Source organism: Lepidothrix coronata, unplaced genomic scaffold (genome assembly GCF_001604755.1).
Source record: "Lepidothrix coronata isolate B3197 unplaced genomic scaffold, Lepidothrix_coronata-1.0 Scaffold99, whole genome shotgun sequence".
NCBI lineage: Eukaryota > Metazoa > Chordata > Aves > Passeriformes > Pipridae > Lepidothrix > Lepidothrix coronata.
The window spans coordinates 3911582-3932283 of NW_016690279.1; the positions used below are offsets into that span (position 1 = coordinate 3911582).

A 20702-nucleotide genomic window follows, 5' to 3' on the forward strand; every position below is an offset into this window, starting at 1 on the left:
ATAGGCAGCACTGTACCTTAAACCCTGAGATGCTGGGTGGCTTTAGCATAAGGTGGGCCCACTAAGTGATTGATTTTTGAGAGGCCCTTGACTGGTGGCTTAAAGAACAGCATTTATTCAATCTATAGGCTGTGTAAGATACATGGACCCCAACCAAGGACAACACAAAATACAGGTTAGAAGACTGGGCGTTCCCTTTGCTTGCAGACCTCTGCCAGCCCCTGCCTACAGGCCCTGCCAGCCCCTGCCTGCCCTCAGGGATGTGTGAATGCACGTGACAAAGATAGTTTGCAGGTTGTTTAGATGTGCAGGTTGCCACTCGGCAGCCTGGTGTGTACCCGCTGGACAGCATCCATGCATTCCTTTTGGAAAGCAGGCCTCAAAGGGACATAGTGTGTGTATATATATATGTGTGTATATATATATATGTCTGAAATATTTTTTTTTGCCTTTGCAAAAATGGCATTTTTTCCTTGAGCAAGCTAAGTGACCTCCCAAAGCCTGGCCCTTTTTTGGTCCCCCCTGCCATTACAGTAGCCACTGACCACCTCCCAGTAGCTCTCCCCGCTCCGGTGCTTTGTGCCGAACACCCATAGCAGCTGCTGGGTCCCAAAGGCTGCCTCCCCTTCCCACGGCACTCGCTGCCAGTGTGAGCTGACACCGTTGGTGCCAGTCAGCTCGGAGGAGCACTGCTCCCCACACTTCCCACTCCCATCAGTCTGTCACCACTGCCGTGTGGCAGAATTACTGCCTCCTGCTCTCCAGCACATCCGAACACACAAAGAGCTGTGCTGCTGCTGCCAGCGCTCAGCTGCTCTGCGTCTGTGAGAGGGAGGGAGCCTTGGAAAGGTCAGTGCAGGGAAGGAGGGGATGTTGGCTCCTTCCTTTAGGGGCTGTATCCTGGCATCACAGTGAAACCTTGTCCTGCTGGCTGATCCACGTCTGCAGGGACTGCAGCCAGTGAGAGTACCCCACGTCGCAGGGCTTCCCAGGATGGTTTAGCACCATGTGCAGGTCCAAAGAGCTTCCCCTTGCCTGTTCCCCGCCTAGCAAAACCATCCCACATTATGGAAATTGAATTTCTTGATCGGTTGTGGCTCCACTCTGGACCCTTCTCTTGTTTTTATTCCTGGCCCAATTTCACTGCCAGCTTTAGCAGCACAACAGCAGCAGCCGCCACTGCCCTGGCTACAGCAGGATGCTCCCTGGAGCGCTGTTTAATTTATCCCCCACATCCCCCGTGCCCAAGGCAGCCCGAGGCGGGAGCACCGCCACTCTGCCCCCTCCAACCGCGTTAGCCCCGGGCCGATCTCGTCACCCCTGTCACCCATCGCTGACACTAACTCAACTTGCCTGCACTGTTGTAGGGGGCAGATGGACTGTCGGAGCCCGAGGGCATCTCTCTGAAACGCGTGGCTGTGGTGGAAGATTTCTTTGACATCATCTACTCGATGCATGTGGAAAGCTCGTCGGAGCCGGGCAAAGCACCCAAACATGCCGGGCAGAAGAAAACCTACCGAGCGGTGAGAGTCCCCCCTGTGCCCCGGGCAGTGAGGGGGGACTGGAGCGAAGGGGCTGAGGGGCCGTGGGAGTGAGAGTCCTGTGGGGATGGGGAGGAGAGGGCAGGTAGAAGCAGAGGCACTGGCGGAAGGCAGAGGCGAAGGAGAGCCCCGTGTGCCTGTGCGGGGAGGCGTGAGGAAGGAGGGGTTTAAAGGCAGAGCAGCTGTGCTTGGGGACGGAAACGGGGCTGCAAACGGGGCTGCAGCGGCAGCACAGCGGCAGGGCTGCTGGGAGAGGAGAGACCCATACAAAGACACTACACGTCTGAGGGGAAAAGAAAGAGAAATCCTCAGTATTAGTGATGAGCGAGGGGATGTTTGCTCAGTCCTCTGCATGCTCCAGGCCATCTGCCTCCCTGTCTCCCTTGGCCAGAGAGAAATGTCTCGTGTGGGCCTTGGAGGGCAGGAGCAGCCAGAAAAGGGGACTAGGGCATGACTGCAGCCCCTCTCCTCCTCCTCAGCCTCCCTGGCAGATGCTCCCACCAGCCCATCCTGGGTTTCCTCAGTAACAAAATGGAGGCAGGCACAGAGCTAAGTCTCATCAGGTGCTCTGTGGATGCTGAGAACCAGCTCTATCCATCCTGAAACCACTCTAGTTAGGTCAGGAATAATTTAGCTTGAAGTGTGCTTCTCCAGGGAGCTTGCTGTTTCTCCTGACTCTGCACAGCCCTTCAATGCAAACATTTGGGCTCTCCTTTTACAAGAAGAGCTGTCCAAAACCAAGCTACTCCCTTGATTCCCACAGCCCTAAGGACCAGGTCGCTTAGAGACAGGAGTGGCTGGCTGGCAGCTCAGCTCTCCAGTGTATATGTCATCTTAGAGAGGTCTGTGCAGGCTATCCTGGTCTCTGTGATGATGCCTGAGGTTCTGCAGAGCTCAGTGTGCTGCCAGAGCTGGTGCAGGGCTGGAGTCTGTCCTGACTGTCCTGCCTGCGGATGTCCCTGGTCCAGCCATGCTGTCATGCTGGCAGTGCTGGTGAGACAGCCCAGTGCCCTGCAGCCTCCCACACGTGGTGGGAGCCTCCAGGGAGCAGGACTTTGAACACACAGCTCGTGGCATTGCTCTGTGCCCTGTGCACTCGACTCCTGTCCCTGGGGCAGAGTATGGGGCTGGGGGCTGGGGCACACATTGACCCTCCCTGGCCAGGGGCAAGTGACCTCTTTATGGTCCAGAGGGGACAGCCCCACCAGCATGACCACAATTCAAAACTTTCTGCTCATTTCCCCAGCAGACCACTCCGACCCTCCCCTAATTCCTTCAATTCAGCTCTCTGGAGGACTAATCTGTGCCCTGCACAGCCCCAGGGGAGCAGGCTGGATCCGTCTGTTTTCCCAGGCCTGCTCACAGCAGTCAGAGAGCTTCACGCTCCACCCCTCATCTCCCTCTTGAGCTGAGATCATCACATTAGCAGTGTGTATCCCCTCCTGACCTGGCAGGACGCTGCTGGCTGGGCTGCCCGGCCTCACTCCTGCCCTCACTCCCCAGAGCGCCTTTGCAGCCCAGGCTGGAAGGAGAAATGGTGCAGAGCACACACCGTGCCTGGCTCGGGTATACAAAGGGATGCTGCTGGATGGCCAGTTAGGAGGCTCCAGGGTCCCCTGTCTCTTTCTTCCAGCTCCCTTTCCCCACCGCTTCTGATTAGAGGCACTGGAGAGTTTGCCCTTGTCCATGACCTCCGGAGGGAGGCAATCAGAAAGGGAGTTTGGATGGGAGATAACTCATCAAGGAAGCTGTCTGCTCTGCAGAGCATCAAATCAGCTGAGAAATAACAACTGTATCACTAAAATTAGCTGAGCATTTGCAGCAGAGACTGTGGGCTTGCTGGAGCAAAAGAGGCAGGGAGACGGCTGAGCCCGGCGGGCAGCGCGCGGGGACAGTTCCCTGCCTGCGCCACGACACCACGGCTGCCACCAGCAATTTTCAGGCCCCTAATTTCAGCATTTCTGTGGGAGTCCTTCATGCTTGTGCATCAATAAATATCGCACAGAGGCAAAGACTGAGCTGGCATCCGCTCGGTCACAAGAGAGCTCGCTGGGGCTGCAGCTAAATAGGAGGAGAATCCCATGAGGACCAGGCACTGCAGCCTCCATTTGAGTGCTGGGACAAGGTCCCCGCCTGAACTTTCCACCCATCTGGCATTCTGTGCATGTGAAAGCCCGGGCTCTGCTGCCGCGCAGTGGAGATGGATGCGGATCCCTCCCACCGCAGCGGCTGGGGCTGCCTTAGCCATGATCCCGCGAACCTTCTGCCCCTGCCCTACTGCTCTGCTTCTAGAGCAGGTTTTTATCCAAGCTGAAGCATCACCCTTTCCTGTGGGGTAGAAAAAAATGCTTGGAATTTAGGTATTTTTTAATTTAATATGTATTTGTATAATTTCGGTATTATTTGTTAACAACATAAGGTGGGAGGATGACACCCACCAGCCAGAGGAGGGGGACTGGGACATCCTGGGCTGCCCTCCCGGCTCGCCCTGTCACCAGCCCTCACCCACGAGGTGTCTGGTTGCAGCCCCACTTCCCGTCCTGAGCCCCACTTCTGCCGGGCTCGCAGCCCCGAGGACTGGCACAAACAATTGAATTTCTGTCTGCTTTATGACCCCACTTGTAAGAGCTGTGACCCCTGTGGGGGTCACGGCCCCTGGTTTGGGAACGGCCGTGCTAGGACAAGTCACTTAGACCAAACAGGATGGGTGATTAACCGTAGGAACCAGCCCCAAACTAAGAGGTGGGCTCTCCACCTCTTAATGCCTTCCAATTAAGACCAGATGTCTTCCTGGAAGATGTTTTAGGCAAACCACAGGCCACTGGGCTGCAGGAGAACCTGGGTGAACTTGCCTTACTTGTGCTACACAGGTCAGACTCCAAGATTTGATGGTCTTTTATGGCCTTAAAAAAGTCTACATTAAAATTGACTAATTCCTTCTCCAAATAACCTTGATCTTTAGAAATACTGTAAAATTGCTGCTGGCAGGGATTCATCGGAATAATAGGACTGTGGGATTGCCAGGCACCTTCTCTGGGTGCTTAGGTCTGGATCTAGTGTTTTAACTTCAAGCATCCAAGTTTTAAATATTTATCCTTATCTTTTCCTCTTCTGTAAAATACAAATATCCCACAAAGGTTCAGGAGACTTAATTCATTACTGTTTGTAAAAATGTTTTCAATTCCCTAGATAAAATATGTCACAGAAGTGCAAAGTATTATTAACAGTAATTGATTGTCATTGTGGGAAAAAGTGACCTGCCCTTACGAAAGATTAATGGATTCTTCAGGTTACTGGTGTGATGATAATTAACAACGCAAACAGAGCTGACAAGACCTTACTTTTGCATTTGATTCTTGCACATCTGTAGCTTCACTCTTCCCAGACTCCAAGGGGGAACGGGAAGGAGTTTCTGGGAAGATACGGGTATGCAGGGATTCCAAAGGTCTGTTCGGTTGTGTCTTGGTGCCTCTCTGACACACCAGTTCCACTCTCAAAGCATTCCCCCATTAACAGCTGCTCTGGGAGCTGATTTGGGGCCGAAGGGAACAATGTGTGGCTATGAGCTGTTGATGTTCCCAGTGGGCAGGGCAGGTGAGGTGGGAGGGTCCCGCACTCCACTGGCCATTCTCCCTCTCCCAGGACATTTAGCTCTCTTTTGTTTCCCCAGATTGCAGAGACTTATGCTTTCCTCCCGAGAGAGGCTGTGACCAGATTCCTGATGAGTTGCACCGAGTGCCAGAAGAGGATGCATTTCAACTCCAACGGCCTGGAGCCCAAAGGTAAGGGCGAGTGGCTTCTGCCAGCAGAGCTGACACTGCATTTTGTACCAGCGCGGTACCACCGACGGCTGCCAGATACCGCCCCGACCAGGAGATACATATTAGCCTAAGGATTTTCCCAACCCCCGTTATTTTTCACGCACTTTTAGAGCCAAGATGAAAGAATTGCTTAAACCTGCTTTGTCTGTCACTGCTTTCAGCTCAGGGAGCAGAAGCAGCCTGGCTTTCTTTGCCAGCTTCCCCAGTAGGTCAAAAATATCACAGATATGGCTGCAATCAGCCCATAATCATGTGTGGGTGGAAACTTCAACGTCTAAAAAAACCATGATCTAAAGTTTTTCCTTTGAACTGTTAATTTTGTATTGAAAGACACGGAATATGTGTGAATGGCTGAAGTTTCTGATAAAGAAGCAATTTACACTAATTAATAGATAAGCACATGATCCTGGGTTTGATAATGGCAAGTGTTTTGGCAATCACAGTTACATTGTGCCTGTGTACCCACCCAATTAGTGTGGTGGTTGACTCGTTATGGTTCAATGTGCAGCTCTTAGGCCTGAGAGGGAAACAGGGGGAAGATGATGGGATCGGGTTCTCTTCCAGAGGAGGTGGTTAAAGTTTGTGTGTTTGTGTGTTAATGTGTGTTTGTGTGTTAATGTTTGCGTGGGTTTTTCTGAATTACAAACTTGTGATCAAGTGCAAAACATCGCACTGATGTTGGTTTCACACAACAAAATCATTTCTTTAAAAAAACCCATAAACAAATTGCAAAGAGTTTGGTCTTTTTCAAATCTGGAAAGGCAAACTGGCTCATTTGGCAGCTTTTATCAAGGAGGGAAGCAGAATTTAAGGAACAAAAGGCCCAACAATAGAACATTTCTAGTATTAAATACTGATTGCCAACTGTTTACTGCTGGGAGCAGAGCTACAGACATCCCAGAGGTTCAGTGTAAGTGGATTACGTGCCAGTTGTCCAAAGGTAGTGACTGAAATGCTTTGTACTCATTACATTTTTTAGAAACTCTCCCAAATAACCCCATGAGACTTTTACTAGCTGAAGCTCCATTACTGCAGCACTTCCCACTCTGCCAGCTAAGGGCCCGATCCCTGTTTTCCAATTATGTCAGGAGAAGTTCTGGCCTTTGGCCTCGCTGGGAGCAAACCTGACCTTCACAGTGATTGCACTGCATCCATCACGGGTGACATTCCAAGCACTGCGGCTGCAGCAGTCGGCTCAGTGGATAGCGAGGACGATGGGATGAGTCAGGCCAACAAGGATGTTGCCTGTTGGCTTCACCCGAACCAGGACACCTTCCAAAATGCCTGGCACTACTAGCTGAGCTGCCAGATCCAGAGCTCAGGGTCCTGTTTCAGGAGGCAGCTGATGAAAAGGGTTGTTTCCTTCATAGAATCACAGAAACTGGTTTGGGTTGGAAGGAGCCTTAAAGTTCATCTCATTCCAACACCCAGCTGTGGGCAGGGACAATAAAGAAGACCAAGCTGGTCTTCCTTCAGGGGCTCCCACCCACCATCCTGCATCTCCTGTGCCTCTCCCACACACCCATTCCAGTTCAGAGGCAGCTCAGGGAACCCCGGGTGCTGGGTATCCTCCCCAGAGCAGTCCTAGCTATGGGAACCATGATCAGGGCTGAGAGCTGGCTGTCTTGAGCAAATTTATAAATCAATATCGATTATTGATTTATTTTCATAAAACTTCTCCCCTTAGCAGTTCTTTTAAAAATATGTCAGTCAGGAAAACAAAGGATCCCACGTGTAAAAAGTCCCACTTACCCACCAGGAATGAAAGGACAGAAGTGCTTTTCTGCTCTGAATAGCACCTAAATAGTGACTAAGTATATGTGAAAATGCATTGAGTAGATTAGATAAGATAACTTTTACTGGGGAAGAGTGTCTGATTTCACTAACACTTATTCAGGAACTTATCAGGAGCAAATCACCTAAAAAAACACTGGGGTCATAGAGGAACCACTGAGGTGCATGCACATGCATACACACATACAAGCATATACAGGTAAAGTTTAACTCGGTAAGATGACAGAATTTGAGTCATTCCCATCTCTTCCTGCTTCTCTTGTCCATGAAACAAATCTCAACACATTTAATTTGTGATCACAAAAATCCCTAATTAAACATATCTGACATCAAACCCTTCAGGGCACCCACATAATTCATAAAAGCAAATTGTCTTGCTCATGGGAAACTTTGAACGTCACTGGACTTCACTGGGATCTCTTTACAGTGTTACTAAATTAGGATTAATTCCAGTGGAGTTAAACAAATGTGGAATTAGGATCAAAAACATTTTACTTTCAACCATCCTGCTTGTTCCATCTGTATGTCCAACATGTGGGGCATGTGATAGAGATAACTGTTTGAAAAATGAGCTAAAGGATTCCAGGAGCTTCCTCTTGTGACGTAGGATGTAAGGATTGTTCCCGCGGAGCCCCCCAGGCCTTTTAAAACAAAGGTTTTCTTTCTTTTCCAGATAACTTAAAAAAGAGGGGAAAAAAAAGGGTTTGGTTTCTTAGGCTCAAGCCCTTATGTGCTGCAGTTGCACAAATTCACAGTTAATTTTTGGCTGCTAATGGAATTATTCCAAATTTACATCAGGCTTTAGGCAGAATCTAAGCACCAAAGATCATTTACCTCCCTCTTCTTCCCCACCTGAAGTTGCTGAGCTGCTCCTGTTCAGCCTCATTCATCTCTGCAGCGCTGAGCAGTGGAGTGGGGGATGTCAGGAGAGCAACTTATCATCCTCAGAGGTCTGAAACACTCTCCTCATCCATGCCTGTGCTTCAGGAGAGAGTAGCTCTATCTGCGTTACTCTTAGCAAATGCTTTTCTAAACTCTTCTTAAGGACTCAGCCAGCTGAGGGAGGTGGCAGATTCTGTCCCTGGAAGAAGGTCCCCTTGTGCTGGGATTTTTGCATCTTTTCATCACAAAACAACATCCTTGTACAGCAGAATAATGGGTTATTTTGGGTGGTTAATATATAGAGGTGTAGAAGTGCTCTTAATTAATCCGTAGGTCAAATCATGACAGAGACTGATGACATACAGCCATACAAAAAAAGGAGGAATCAGTTTACAAGGTTCCTAAAAGCTATAGACCTTCATATTTGGGCAAAGTCGATGGCCTGAGGGGCTCTGGCTGCCCATTCCTGCATCCACAGCCAGGAATGCTTCAGCTGCATTCAGGGGTGGACTAGATGGAGCTGGGAAGAAAGCATTATATTGCCATGGACCCAGTCAGTGTCTTGATAGAGAAGATTTGCAAAAACCTTAAGTCACTTACAGCTTCAGGGTCAGGTCATTTCGTAATCAGACATGATAGATCTGGTGTTTCCAGAGGTGTGGAGCATCTTCAGGTCTGCTGAGTTTCTCCGGGATTTTTCGACACTCAGCATTTCTGAGCAGCAGGCCCATTACAGTTGGGATGATGGGTTTTCTGAAGTGCTGTAAAACATTTTGTGAAGGCTCTTTTTCAAGGGGCTGTGTCAGAGGTGCCTGTGAAGCCAGTGACCCTGGGAAATGCAAGCCAGCCATGGAGATTCCAAACCAGGAATGGAAACCTCCCACCACCAGCTCACCTTCAGCTCCTGGAAATCCTTCTTCCCTGACCATTGTTGCTTAAGCTTCCTGTCCAAGGGACACCACACATCCTTTCAGCATGTGCTGGAAGGCTGGATTAATTCTCCACACTTGCATCTGCCTGTCCTGAGGACAAAGAAATCTTCCTTGTAGCCAGCAGCCATCCCTGTGGACAACAGCAGCTCTCCTCCTGGGCAAACCCACTGCACAAGCCTGTAAATTCAGTGTTAGAACAGACCATTCTGGCAGCCTTCATGTCCTGCATGGAGAGATCACAGGCTCTGCAGTGCTTGTGGCACAGGTGGCAAATCCTTGAGAATTCAGAGAAATCACTGAGAATTTGCTTTGTGGGGTCTCCCTTGGCCTGGCCACACAGAGTGATCTGCAGGAGTGTCCAAACCCAGAGCCATCCCTAGAGCTCAATTTAATGCAGCCAGAGGAATAACAGGAACAATTTAAATTAAAGATCTTTAAAATTAAGTTTGTGTTTTAATGAGGATGTTAAAAATAATCTTCATCATCAAATACAGATACTTAATATGTTGCCTTAATGTTAACTCCTACCTGAGGGAATCCCAGCAAAATCAGCAAGACTTTGCAATGCTAAAGCAAGCTGCAAATAGATCCTTGTTCATCACCCTCCACATAAATCCCATGTGTATGGAAGCACTTCTGAGGCATAGGCAAGACTCTGCTTCTTCCTCTAGTTTGGGGGACAGTGAAAAATTACACATTATGTGTAGTTTTTTTCCACAGGTGACAGCAATGCTTGTTTTCCTTTTTTTTTTTTTCCCAAGACAACATCTGTTCTGTAATTATGTTCTTGGTGGGGTCATGTTCTTAGAGGAACCTTCGCTCAGCAGGCAGTGGCTCTCGCCAGGGGTTTGAAGTGCTCCAAGATACACAAGTGTAAAAGTTATGAGAACATGTCACAAGTCCCTCACCTGAGTAAAGTTTTTCCTCTGTTCTTCAGAGAGCGAGCCACCTTCCTCCTTGGTTTCTGGGATCATTGACTACAACATGCCCCTCACCTCGACTTACCTGAAGCAGATGAAGCTGCGGGTGATGAACTCACAGGAGCAGGTAAGCGGGGACGGCACGAGGGGCACAGAGGGGCTCTGCCCACGCCAAAGGGCTGAACTGGTCCTGGGCACGTCGGTTTTTGGGAGGATGTTTTTGGGAATGGCCAGTTTGTCCAAGCAGGTCAGGCTCTGACTGACAGATGGTGCATGGAAGTTGAGGGGCAGCGTGTCCCAGATCTCCTGGCCCAGAGGAAGCAAACCAGGCTGTTTCAGGCTCATGTCAGTGGAGAGAGGCAGAGATGGGGTTGATGCAGTTACTGCTTATAACAGTCTGCTAGTTCTTGAGGCGTACGGTTCTTCTAAGAAATCGTCTTAAAAAAAATATGGCAAATAGGAATTTGTTTCTTTGCCTCCTCCTGGTTGCTTGGGAGCTTTAGCAGACACGGTCTGAAGCCCAGACCTTGCTTTGGTGCTCTGGTCCTCTCTTAAACTGCTCAGCAACTTGAAGGGGTTCAACCACAGGCGCTCAGCTCCTGTGTCAAAGTGGGAGATGGCTCCATTGTTTGATGACAGTGTTAAGCCACTGGATTTTGCTTTGGGGATGTATGGGGCACCCTGCCACAGGATTATACCCAGGCTGTGCAATTTTCTGAAGTTCTGCAGCTGCGGAATTAGCTATGGGAACCTCTGTGCACCATGGAAACAGTCTATAAAAAGAAAAGTATGTTTTACTTGCTCCCCACAATCTGCACTGGAAGCCAGTGCTGGATTTTCTTTCCAGCACACTGAAACCTGAACCTGATCTCACACATTGCTGCCAGTGGCAAAAAGTGACAGGGTTTGCATCTGCTGTGGTGGAAAACATTGCTGGGAGCTCGAGCTGTGAAGCTGTGCCCAATGTGGGCTTTTATCCAGCGGCTTCCTAAAGGCACATGGGTTAGAGCATCACTGCCAGGGTGTAAAGTGCCAGGTGTGGGTTTGCTGGAGAGATTCCGAGCTCCTCCATTGCTTCTGCTGTGAAACCTTTTTGCTGGAGGACAAAATGGCATCTGGTGGGAAGCATTTCTGTGTCTTGGAGCTTTTTCCTTTGTGCTTGTTGGACACTTGAGTGGGTTTAAGGCTTTGTTTTAGGTTTTGAGAGGTGAAAGGCTGCGATGTGTCAGGTTTTGTACTTGTGGTGGGCTGGGCAGTAGAACAATGAACAGTTTGGGGGGTGACTGGGCTGGGCCGGAGACATGGAGTGGATGGATGTGCCCCTTCATGCCATCTGATGGCTGCTTCAGGACCACTTCTGGATAAAGAGGGTTGGGAACCAACATGTTCCAGCCACCTCTGGGTTGTGCAGAGTGTTTGCTGGGTCTTGGTGCATCTCCTGGCAGAGCAGCATTGGGATGGCAGACCTTGGAAATCCTGTTCTTCACCAAGGTCAGAGACTCAGAGGCCATGAAGTCTGGCTTGTTTTTCAGCATTTGAGGTGGCTGTTTGAAGTTAAGTTTGCTATATACAAAAGGATGGTCTGAGTGGTTTGACTTGTCACCATTTCTGCATTTTCAACCAGTTCCTCTTGGCTCTGAAGCTGCTAAAGGGAAGTGTGTTGTGAAGCTTCAATAAACTCCCGTACCCAGTTTCTACAGGTAGAAAACTGGCCTTGCACTTTGATCTTATTCCCAGAATAACAACCCCCCCCAGAAGCTGGCAGGCATCGGTACTGGATCTTGAGTTTTGGAGCTGCCTGCTTAAGGATGCTTGTTTTGAGAGCTTTGGCTGGTAATTTAGAGATTTGAGTTTATACCCTGAGTGTTGGTGTAGCAGTTTGCACTGGAACTGTCACTAGATCGATATAACGTGCTGCTAACATGAACGCTCCTGAAGCTTGCAAAGATCGGAGTAGAGGCGTATGTCATGTGGGAACAAAAAGGGACCAGCTGAGGCAACCAGCAGTTGTTGGTTTAGATCATAAATCAAATGGTTTGATGTTATTCCCTGCCTCTAAAGTTTTCCTTCTCCCGCGCTCCTGTCGGTACGTGGTAACGCAGCTTTCGAAGCTTTTCAAGCCGTAGCAGCCGAGGGAAAAAGCCTGTTTGGAAGAAGTAAAATTTGCCATTCAGTGTGTTACTGAAACTGATTCCTGAGAGCAAAATAATAAAAGATCAGTCCTATTGCTCAGACTTCTAAAGCGTTAACGCTTTCCATCATGATGACAGTCTGAAGAGGATGCAGGTGGTTGGACCCATTGGGGAAAATCCAGCAGGACTTGAGTGCTGTCCATTCCAGTATGGGACACTCCCTGGATTCCCCTGGGGAATCATAGACTCATTTAGGTTGAAAAGATCTCTAAGATCAGCAGTTCCAACTGTTTACCCAGCACTTCCAAGCCCACAACTAAACCTTGTCCCCAGGTGCCACATCTACATGTCTTTTAAACCCCTCTAGGGGTGATGACTTCACCACTGCCCTGGACAGATTGTTCCAGGGTTGGACAACCCTTTTGGTGAGAAAACTTTTTCTAATATCCAACCTAAACCTCCCCTGGTGCAACTTGAGTGAAAACAAGTGCCACGCTCCTGAGGCAGCCGTGGCTGGACCTGGATCTGCTAACACCAAGGGCACGTGAAGAAAATGTGTGTAATAGTGCCAATACCAGGGTTAAGTTCCTTCCACAAGCATTCCCCTGCTATTTTTATGCCATCCTCTTTTTTTTTTCTGGAGGATCCTGGCAGTCTGTGTGGAGCATGGGCTGTGCAACACAGGCTGCTGCTCTCCCTTCCCCAGGTTTAGGGTTAGGGTTGCAGAGTTTGGAAGTTGCAGCTTTTGGGGTTCCAGGTGTTTGCCAACTACAAAACCCTTCTAAAGATGATAGAAAAAATTCTGACTTTTCTGCAAATGCAAACCAGGCAGAAAATGCAACCTGCTTTTAAAGTTTGCACTACACAAATATTCCCTGCATGTTTTTTTCTACCAGCATGTCCTGAATGCTCTCAGCTTGAGTGATGCCACTGTGCCACCTCTCACTAGCATTTGATGGTGATAATAGAAATAAATTAAGCAACGGACTGGTGTTTCACTTGGCTCTGGCCAAAAGCAATTATTTGTATGCAGCAGCACCAGAAGGAACTTGCTTCATTTGGGGTAACAATGAATGAATTTATGCCAAAGTGGCCTTTTAACTTCATTATTCAGGAAAAAAATAGTGTGCATGTAAGTGCAATCTATTAGTGCTGCTAAGCACATCGGTATTAGGGCACCAGTGTCTCCAGAAGGAAGCACAGCCAGAACCTTAGAGAATGCATTTTATCTCTGCTTAGGGACAAAAAACTGTCAGGAGAGAAGCTCTTGTGGTTGCTTACAAAATGAAGAGTTCCTGCAGAATGTATTTCTATATATTTCTTGGAGTCAGAACATCTGTTCTGTCGTGGTGGAAAACAACAGTGACCCATGTTGCTTATATTGGGTTCACTGGGACATGCAGGAGCTTCTGGGGTGGGAGTCTTCCTTTATCCCCATTTCATACCAGTTCTCACATGTGTGAGAAAAATCAGGCCCCTTACCCTTTCCAGAGTGCCGAATTAGCCCCATTTCAGGGTGTCTACCGAGGCATTAAAGCACTTCTGAACTGCTGACCTTCCCAATCTAGCAGCAAAAAGGAATGAAAAGAAGATATTTGATATTTATCTGTAATGATCCTTCCACCTCATTTTCAAATGCTAAATATTAGCATTTTTAAATGGTTGGTTATTCCATTGCAGTCATTTTCCAGACAATCTTTCCTGTGTTACTCAGCCCCAGCCTCGTATTTATTTTTCATGCCGCACGGTTGGGCAGGACTTCCACTGGTTACTGGAGGAATAGAAAGATTTTGAGGGAACAAAATGAGAACACTGACATGCCAGGCTCTCTCTCTGCTCCAGAGCTGTTGCTGTTACCTTGGCAGACACAGTCCAGGGCCGAGTAACCGGGTTTAAATGATACTGAAACGTTTTCAAAGATTGCTTCAGCGGTTGCTGGCAGAAGGTCACGCAATCAGTGAATGGCAGGAAGCTGCTCTTGGATGGGAAAGAAGAAGAGCGTTTTTCTTGTTGCTATGGCTTTGCTGCACTGACTTGTAAGTGTTTGAGAGGGACAGAGCCTTGTCCTGCACCGTCACACACTCCATCCATCCAGTAAATTCCCTGTAAGCCTGGAGTGTGTGATGGTGCGTGGATGTGAAGTGATTTTCAGAACACAATTTCAAGCAATGTTTTAACCCAGACAGTGGGGTAATCCTGGGAGGGGGGTGGAGGGGTTCAAATCCCACTGGTGTATGAGGAGTTGGCTTTGTCTGGTGCTGGTGAGGATCAAGCCTTTGCAGGATTCGGGAGCTCACGGAGCCTCATGACCAGAGGCTGGTTGGCAATGTGAAGTCTTCCTTCTTCCACTCTCCCTTTCCTCTGGTCCACCCATTACCATGCTTGCTCACTTCAGTGTCCCAGAGGCTCTGAGAGCAGCTGAAATGCATCTTCTCCTGGCAGCTCATTTGCTTCCTTCTGCTTTGGAGTAATCTCTAGACAATCATGGGGGTTCAGAAGGCAGAGAAGGGAGCCTGCAGTTGCAGACGAGGACATTTTCAGTCTGTCAGTTCACTAGTAAGAGTTGCAGACTTCTCATTTCACACAGTCCAGAGACCAGGAGCAAATCTCACAGACCTGGCAGCTGTTGGGTGAGCTCTGGGTCCTGGGTTTAGCTGTCTGAGTGTTTCATGAAGGCATCCTGAAGAAATGCTGTATGTGTTCACAGAGGTGAGGAAGGCAGAAGCATGCAGCCAGTACTTGGAAGGAAGTGGGATGATGTGTTTGCATCACATGAGGATGATAAGGTACTTCCCAGCCCATGAAAGAGGGTGTTAAACATCTCTGTGAATAAATACCTCTAAATCAACCTGACAAGATAGCTCTCATTCAAGAGGCTTTGTCTTGGCTTGGGAAGATTTTTGTTTCCTGCTGTTAATTTTTAAGACGGTTTGGAGCACTAGAGAAGTTCCCTAAATGAACCCTTATGCTCAGGAGGGACCATTGGCCGTAGGCACAAGGAGGCACTGAGTTAGAAAGAGATTCATCACTGCTCGACGGGCTCGGCAGCACAGCCCTCTAGTGGGGACGGAGCTTCTGCCGCCGGGAGCCGGCTTTGCCTGGGAAACTTCAGTTCTGCCCTAAAGGACACAGTTAGTCCAGGCAAAGCCAGGTCCAGCTGTCACAACTAGTGTTTTTTACTGGCAGAGATGGTCTAGCAAAACTTTCATCCTTGGCCTGACGGCTCATGAGATGCAGGAGATCAGGTGACCAACACATTTAGCCTGGGTTCAGACTGGTGTGAATGGGTCGCTTTCAGTGAAGGGCAGCTCATTTTTCTTACTGGGATTAACTCTGATGTTCCCAGCTAGTAAAAACTTGGGAGCTTTTATTTCCCACTGCGTGGATCTGTCAATACTTTTCCCACTGTTCCAGGTGAGCTCTGTGTTTGTTCAGTGTGACGTGCACAGCGAGCAAACAGTGTGAGACCGACTGGGGTCGGTCCTGCCACTGCAGCTCTTGTCTTCAAATGATATGTGATGCCAGGGCTCTGAATCTTTGCACTTTTGGGGCTAATCACATTATTTAAGAAAGGAGGTGGCATTGCCCAATTCCATGGTGCTGGGCACAGTTCACCCCCTTGGACTACTCAGGTGTATTTAGTTATTGCACACGGTGGTTCCGCTCCGATCTCCTTTCTGGTAGCTGTGCACTGGTGGGGAGAAGCTGGTCCCTTCCCCACTCTCTCTTCACTTCCCTGTGATGTTGTGCAGCTCAATTAAGGTCCTGGAGAAGTGGCTGGAGGATGTTTAGAAGTTTCCCTGGCTCTTGGTTGTCGTGCTGGCAGCAAGACTGCTCTGTGCCAGGGTTGATCCACCCGTGGGGAATTGGGACTGGTCACCTTCCACCATGCACACCTATCCTGATGCCTGTTACCTGATCTGAGAAGCCTGCTAGAGCCAAGCTGCTTGAGCCTGTGTCTGGGGATGCTGAATGAGTAGGGCCAGAATCCCCACTATGTGTCTTTAATTCCTTATTTCTTCCCAGTACATCCCCTGTTTGGTAAGGAGAGCTGCGGCCCATTCCCTGTGTTTTAACCAGGATCACAGGCAGCCGTTTCCAGTAGAACTGGAAACAGGGTTTTGGTTCAGGGCATGTAAAGTAGGGCTGGAAAACATTCCTAGGGGGAAAAGTAAAGATGTCTAGCTCAGGGTGATGAAAGCACTATTCCAGCATCCATGGAGTAGTCTCCTGGATCCAGTTAGATCTATCCTGTACCTGTGGAAAGCTGGCACACTGGGCTGTTCTGCATCATCTCCAAGCTCAGGTGCTGACGTGCTGTACGTTGACTTTGATCAAGTCACACAAATGGCTGTTTCTTAATTGCCTTCTCCCTTTAAAAAGGGAATAATACCTTAGAGAGACTTCTGAGGTCTCGCTCACTAATAAAGCTCTTCAAGAGCTTGGATGGCAACTACTTCGAGAGCGCAAACTGTTATTAATGATTTCCGTTATTACGGAAGATGAAGCTGTGTGGTTCAGCTTTTTAACCTTGAATTGTGTGCTTGCTTTTGTTTCTGCCGCTGTTAAACCTGTGTGGCCAGGTTTGCACCTTGCCTGCTTGCACAGACCCCTGACCCGCATCAGGGGCCGGGTGTGCGCAAAGGGTGCGGGTGTATCACCAAGGAGTCAGTTTTGCTCACAAAGATGGGTTCTGCATCTTCTTGGCTTGAGAATGGCCAAAAATGGGTTTAGTGGTGGTTCTGTTTATGTTGACTCAATTCTGATTTGGAGGGCCAAGAGGTAAGCTGTGAAGGTTGTCCTCAGTGCATAGAGCAATGCAGACATTGCAGCCAGGGCTGTGGATTTGGGCTGTAGAAAGGAATGTTAGAGGAGATTTGGCCACCATGGACCTATCTCTTCTAACACCCATTCCCTGTCCTCCAGAGGAAGAAAATCCCGCCCACAGAAACAACTCCTTTCCTGCTCCTTTTTTTTGGCAGTGACTGGTGTACCCTGTGAAGTACAGAGTTGTATTTCCTTTCCTTCTCTTGTCTTGGCTCCTGGGAGAAAAAAACCCATCTTTTATTCATGCACATGCCAGGTGCTAACTACTGCTGCTTCTAAGGAAGGAGCGACCAGGACAAAGTAGGATACAACCCTCAGCCCACAATGAATCTGGTCTATAACAAAAGTTTCCCAAATCTTTACTCTCCTTTTTTCCCCCCTGGCTCTGGTTTGAATGGCAAATAATTTAAATTCAGTGTGGATAAAAGCTCTGTCTCCCCCTCATGCCATGCTCTGGGCCCTCCTTTGGTCCCTCCTGCCCCCCTTTCCTTACTGGCCTTGCCCCAGAGAGATTTGCATTTTACTGCTTATTCCTCAGCAGGGTTTGATGGTCACAGAGGACCCAGTGCAAGAGGTCCCGTTTGTTATTTAACCTACTTTTCAGAGGCACAAGAACATCAAGTGACTCGCACAAGGTCGCCCATGAGTCAGTGACTCCTCTGGCGTGATGGCCAGACCCTGCAGTCCCTGCTCCCACCACTAGATCCCTGTGCCCACACTCCACAGCACCACAACCATTCAATTAAGCTCCTGCAGTGCCTTAAATGTCGTTTATTCCTGGGTTTGACAGCAGCCGTGGTATTCTTGCGGAGCCTTGCCTTAGGAAATGACAGCGGATGAGGTCAGGGCATCGTTAGTGATGCTCTTGGAAGCATCACTGCCTGGTGCTCTGGCAGGCTGTGTGGTGTGGGTGCTGTCTTAGGCAGGACATGGCTCTTCCCAGGACCTGCAGCTCGGCTCTGGTGGCAATCTGCGAGTTCCTGGCCGGACCAGCACAGACTGACAGGGAGCCTCACGTTCTCTGCATGAGCAGATCTATGTCTGTGTGAAGGGGCTTGCAGGGACCAGAGGTAGCGAACACATTGTGAGGAGAGAGGGAAGGAAGCGACTTATAAATAATATATTTGATGTATATTATATATATAATATAATAACAGCGGCACTGGTTTATTATGGTCTGTGTTTTTTTAAGATGTAATCTTGTAAGGCACTTACCCCTGTTCTGACAACTCGATAAATTATTATTACCAATTCTATATCTAATTGCCAGTTATTTCCCCCTAGACAATTTGAATCCGAAAAATCCCCACTAGAAAGGTGCTTGGCATGCCGTTTCCCAGAGCTTCCCTGGCTGTTTCTGGAGGCAGCCCCTCTTCCGCTGGTGAGCCCCACTTCTGCCAGCCTCGTGACCCCGTGCACTGGCACAAACAATTGCATTGCTGTCGGGCTCATGACCCCACTTGTAACAGCGGTGACCCCCCCTTGGGGTCAGGACCCCTCCCCTGCACAGGGAAAAGCTCCTGCCCAGCAGCTCTTGCTGAATGGCTCTTCCTCCCTCGCTGCCTGTGTGGACGCGGCTGTTCCGCACTAAGTTTGCCGATGTGAAATTTAGGTTAATCCATTTCCAAAGTGGATTAGGCTAACCCACACAAAGGCACTTAGTATAAAATAAGAGTGTCCACATGGTGAGGCAGCACGGAATAGTGACTGTGCTTCAAACTCGCATCCTGGCCGGTTTGTGTCCCCTGCAAGCTCTCCAAATGGAGGGGCGGGCACCTCAGTCCCGTGGGATGTGCTCTCCCAAATGGCTTTAAGCCAGTCTAGCTTGAGGAAGCGCAAGGAGTAAACAAAGCCCAGCAATGGGAAGGGGTTAAAGCCCGCTCCGCTGAGGTCCTCGGCAAGGCTCCTGTTCACCTTAAATGGTCAGGATTTTATTTTAGCTTCAGGGAGGAGCAGCAGCCATGGAGTGGGAAGGGAGTCCTGAACAGGCCCTGGGGGCTCACAGCCTGCTGCCCTCCCAGCCATCCGCTTCCTCCGGAAGGCCCCCAGGGCTCTGCTCTCCCTTCAGCCTCTGGCTCCATGGGTCAGCCTGGAGGAGATGGAAATGCAGCACAGAGTGATGCCCATTTTCACCTCTGGCCTTGGATCTTCCTGAGCCGCCCTTTTCCCTTGTGTGCTTCCCTGGCAGTGAGGTGGTTAATGCTGGAATAGATAACATCATAATTGGCCATCCACACTGACAAGCCATAAACCCCAAACCTGGCAGTTCCCATCCTGGCTCTGGCACCATTTCTGGCACTGGCCTATTGCAGGCTCCACACGGAACCGCTACACTTGGTTTATTTCATAAAAATTTCCTTTGTAACCATTAAATAGCGAAACATGAGGTGGACTGAGAAGGGGGATGCTGCGATACTGGTGATACTGGTGCCCATCACTGGGATGGGGATCACCATCCCCATCATGGTGATCCCATAGTGGATCAACCACTGACCTGCTGCCCTCGGGGCCCAGCCTGGCAGCAGGTACTAGCCTGGGGGATGCTGGGGCGCAGCGTCCCCATCCTCCTGGCCACCTGGCAGCCGCTGCCCTGCCCAGAGGTGTGTAGGGCAAGCCGCTGGTTTCCCAACAGCCAGCTCCAGCGTTCGGAGGCTGTGGCTGGTGGGTGATGATGCTGCCGGCAGCGCGGGGTCCTCCTTCTCCCGCGGAACGAGGGAGAATCATCGGGAACAAAAGGATTCGGCAGCGGCGGCAGCGCGGGGCCCGGCACCGCGGCACCCACCGCGCGGGGAAGGGGCTGCGGGGACCCACCGCGCCCGGGGCTCACTGCGGGGGCCCGGCACTCGCCCCCGCGAACGGGCAGCTCCCGGGACGGAGCTCCCGGTGCTGTGCCGAGCGGAGGGTCGCCGGATGGGCTGCAGCCCCCCGGACCGTGCGGAGCGGAGGATGCTCGGGCGGGTTGCGGCCCCCCCCGTGCCGTGCCGATCCATACCGTGCCCCGGCCGCGCATTCTCGCGCTCTCCAGCAGGCGCCCGGCCCTGGACATTGTCTCCTCCCGGGGAAGGGCCCTCCCGGCCCTCCACAATGTGCTCTTCCAGGCGCGGCTCCGCGCCCCCCGCCGCGCCCGGCCCGGTGCGCCCGCCCCCCGCGGCCCCGCTCCCCTTCCCCCGCCGCCCCCGCCCCCTCCGCCCGCGGCCGGGCCCCGCTCGCCCCCCTCCGCCTCCCCGGCCCCCCCCGGGAGCCGGGAGTGACGCGCTCCGCAGCGCCGGCCCCTCTCCCCGGGCAGCAGCTGGCTGTCAGCCTCTCCGGAGCGCCGCCAGCCCGGGCCCCCTCCCTCCGTCCCTCCGTCCCTCCGCCCCGCGCTCCCCGCCGCGCCGCCGGGCTGGCGCAGGCCGGCAGGCCCCGGGCTCCGCTCCAGGTAGGCGCCTGCCCGCGGGGGGCTCCGGTACCGGCCCCGGGGCGGCGGGCGGGGGGGGGATGCGCGGGGGCTCCACGCGGCCGCGGCGCTGGGGGGCGGAGGGGGGGGGGGGGGGCACCGGCGGGCGGGGCGGGGCGGGGCGGGGGGGGCGCGGCGGCCGCGGGGCCCGGCCCCAACTCCGGGGGGAGCGGCCGCTCCGCGGCCCCGGGAAGTTGCGGGTCGCCCGCCCGGCTGGCCGGCGGCGGGGGGGGGAGGGCGGCGCGTCCTTCCCCGCGCCCGGCGCGGCTCCCCCGCGCCCGGAAGAGCACAAAAGCGCCGAAGAAAGTGGGAGGAGGCGGCGGCGGGAGCGCTCCGTCCCCGGCTACCCCCGGGCACCGGCCCCAGCCATCCCCCGGGCGCCGGCCCCGCGCCGCCATCACCGGCCCCGGCCCCGGG

The 20702-nt window shown here is 51.3% G+C and overlaps 1 protein-coding gene across 2 annotated transcripts in view; it reads left to right on the forward strand.

Annotated features, from left to right (window-relative positions):
• NOL4L (nucleolar protein 4 like) overlaps positions 1 to 20702 on the forward strand; it is a 63324-nt gene that overhangs the window by 16508 nt on the left and 26114 nt on the right. For both annotated transcript variants that reach the window (XM_017822801.1, XM_017822802.1), the window contains exons 2-4: positions 1368 to 1523; positions 5212 to 5323; positions 9908 to 10017. In XM_017822801.1, coding sequence (XP_017678290.1) covers positions 1368 to 1523; positions 5212 to 5323; positions 9908 to 10017 — 378 coding nt within the window. The remainder of the gene's footprint in view (positions 1 to 1367; positions 1524 to 5211; positions 5324 to 9907; positions 10018 to 20702) is intronic.